This window comes from Galeopterus variegatus, unplaced genomic scaffold, assembly GCF_000696425.1.
Source record: "Galeopterus variegatus unplaced genomic scaffold, G_variegatus-3.0.2 Scaffold4735, whole genome shotgun sequence".
NCBI lineage: Eukaryota > Metazoa > Chordata > Mammalia > Dermoptera > Cynocephalidae > Galeopterus > Galeopterus variegatus.
The window spans coordinates 120,206-121,835 of NW_007730846.1; the positions used below are offsets into that span (position 1 = coordinate 120,206).

The following is a 1,630-nucleotide window of genomic DNA, read 5'->3' on the forward strand; positions in this document are numbered from 1 at the left end:
GGCTGGGTTTCTCCCTGAGATAGGAGTGGCCCCTTTGGGAACTGTCTGCGGCTGCAGAATGCTCAGCTTTCATGCACTTTTCTTTGTTTTGTTTCAGTTTTACAGAGTTTTTGGATCCATTCCAGAGAGTCATCCAGCCAGAAGAGATCTGGCTCTATAAAAATCCTTTGGTGCAATCAGACAACATACCTACCCGCCTCATGTTTGTAAGTACCATGATTTCATGGCTGATTCGACTGCTCTTCCCAGTGTGGACCACATGGGTTTTTATCTTTACTTTTCCTACCCCTGCTGAAGATGGGAGGGAGCCTGAAAGAAAGAGAAGGGGAGCAGCCCGTCAAATTAAAATTCAATTCCAGATCTTGATGGGAGCTGCTTCGTCATGTGAGAAGTAGTAATTGTCCAACACTTTGGAAAGAGAGGGCCCAAGTTGTTCCCAAATATTAACAGTAAAGGAAGAGTAGAAGTCAGTGACAAGAGTTTCCTGTTCCCTCTCTTTTTAGGATAAGCCTGGATTTTGCCAAACTAAGGCACCACAGATAGCTCTCTTAACCAATTTTCTGGTTTTAGCTGGTAAATTGTTGACCACTGATAAGACCACCTTTTGGCTCAACCTTTGAATAGCGTCTTGTGTTTCTCTCCTGGTATAAATGGCCAAGCACCTAAATAGCTGGTGGATGTACTGGGATTCTCTCTACCGCCTCACCCTGCCGCATGGCAATTACAACCTTTTATGCTGCTTGTCCTATGTGCCGGGCACTTTGCTGAGAGCTTAAGGAAGGATTATCTTAATTGGTTACACCCAACATCCCGGTTAGGAAGATGTCATTATTGTGCACATTTTGCAGGTGCAGGACTGCATTCCAAGAGAGAGGGAATTTTCCTGAAGTCACACAGCTAGTGAGCTGCAGCTCCAGATCCAAGCAGCCAGCTCTGGAGCTCAGCTCTCAGCCAGGAGGCTAGTCTGTAGGTTTGGGAACAGAGTGTCTGGGATTCCTTGCTGATGCTAATTAATCCCTGGAGAATTGCCATCAAGCCTTTTTGTAGCAGAGGAAATATTTAAGCTCCCCTTTATTACAGAACAGTAACATAACTTTTGGATGGGCAGCCTTGTGGCTTGAAGGTTATTCCTGTTGACCTGCCTGCGATTTGTGCCTCTGGGAACTGAGGTTACACTAGGAATATTTTTGCATTTTTAAAGAAGTCTGATTTTATAGGGGAAATTTTGTTAATTAGTGATCATTGGAAAGATTTTTGTGTCTGTAAATTCTCCGAGATGCCCATAACAGCTCATGAGCATTAAAGTATTGTTGTAATTGATTTTTAATAATTACTTTTCTGTTGGAAAATAAACTGGATTTCTGTAAATCTCAGGGGAATTAAAAAATTAGGGTGGTTGTGAATAGGGCATTCCTGAATTTAAATCAGACATTTTTCATTTCCGCTGTAACTCAAATCTTTTATAGATCCTAGAAATAAAGGAATCAGTGTTACTTTGCCCCCCACGAATTTGTCACCCCACTTCCCCTGGGTGACAGAGCCACAAAGGATTACTCAAAGCTCATCTCTTCTGAGCAGTGAGAGACCCCGAAGTGGTTAATCTCTCCCGGAACCCTCAAGCGAGAGGCAT

The 1,630-nt window shown here is 43.3% G+C and overlaps 1 protein-coding gene across 1 annotated transcript in view; it reads left to right on the plus strand.

Moving 5' to 3' along the window:
• The first annotated feature begins 103 nt into the window (after positions 1–103).
• LOC103603670 (phosphatidate phosphatase PPAPDC1A-like) overlaps positions 104–1,630 on the plus strand; it is a 23,643-nt gene continuing 22,116 nt past the window's right edge. The window contains exon 1 of the mRNA XM_008588242.1: positions 104–206. Coding sequence (XP_008586464.1) covers positions 201–206 — 6 coding nt within the window. The 5' untranslated portion in view covers positions 104–200. The remainder of the gene's footprint in view (positions 207–1,630) is intronic.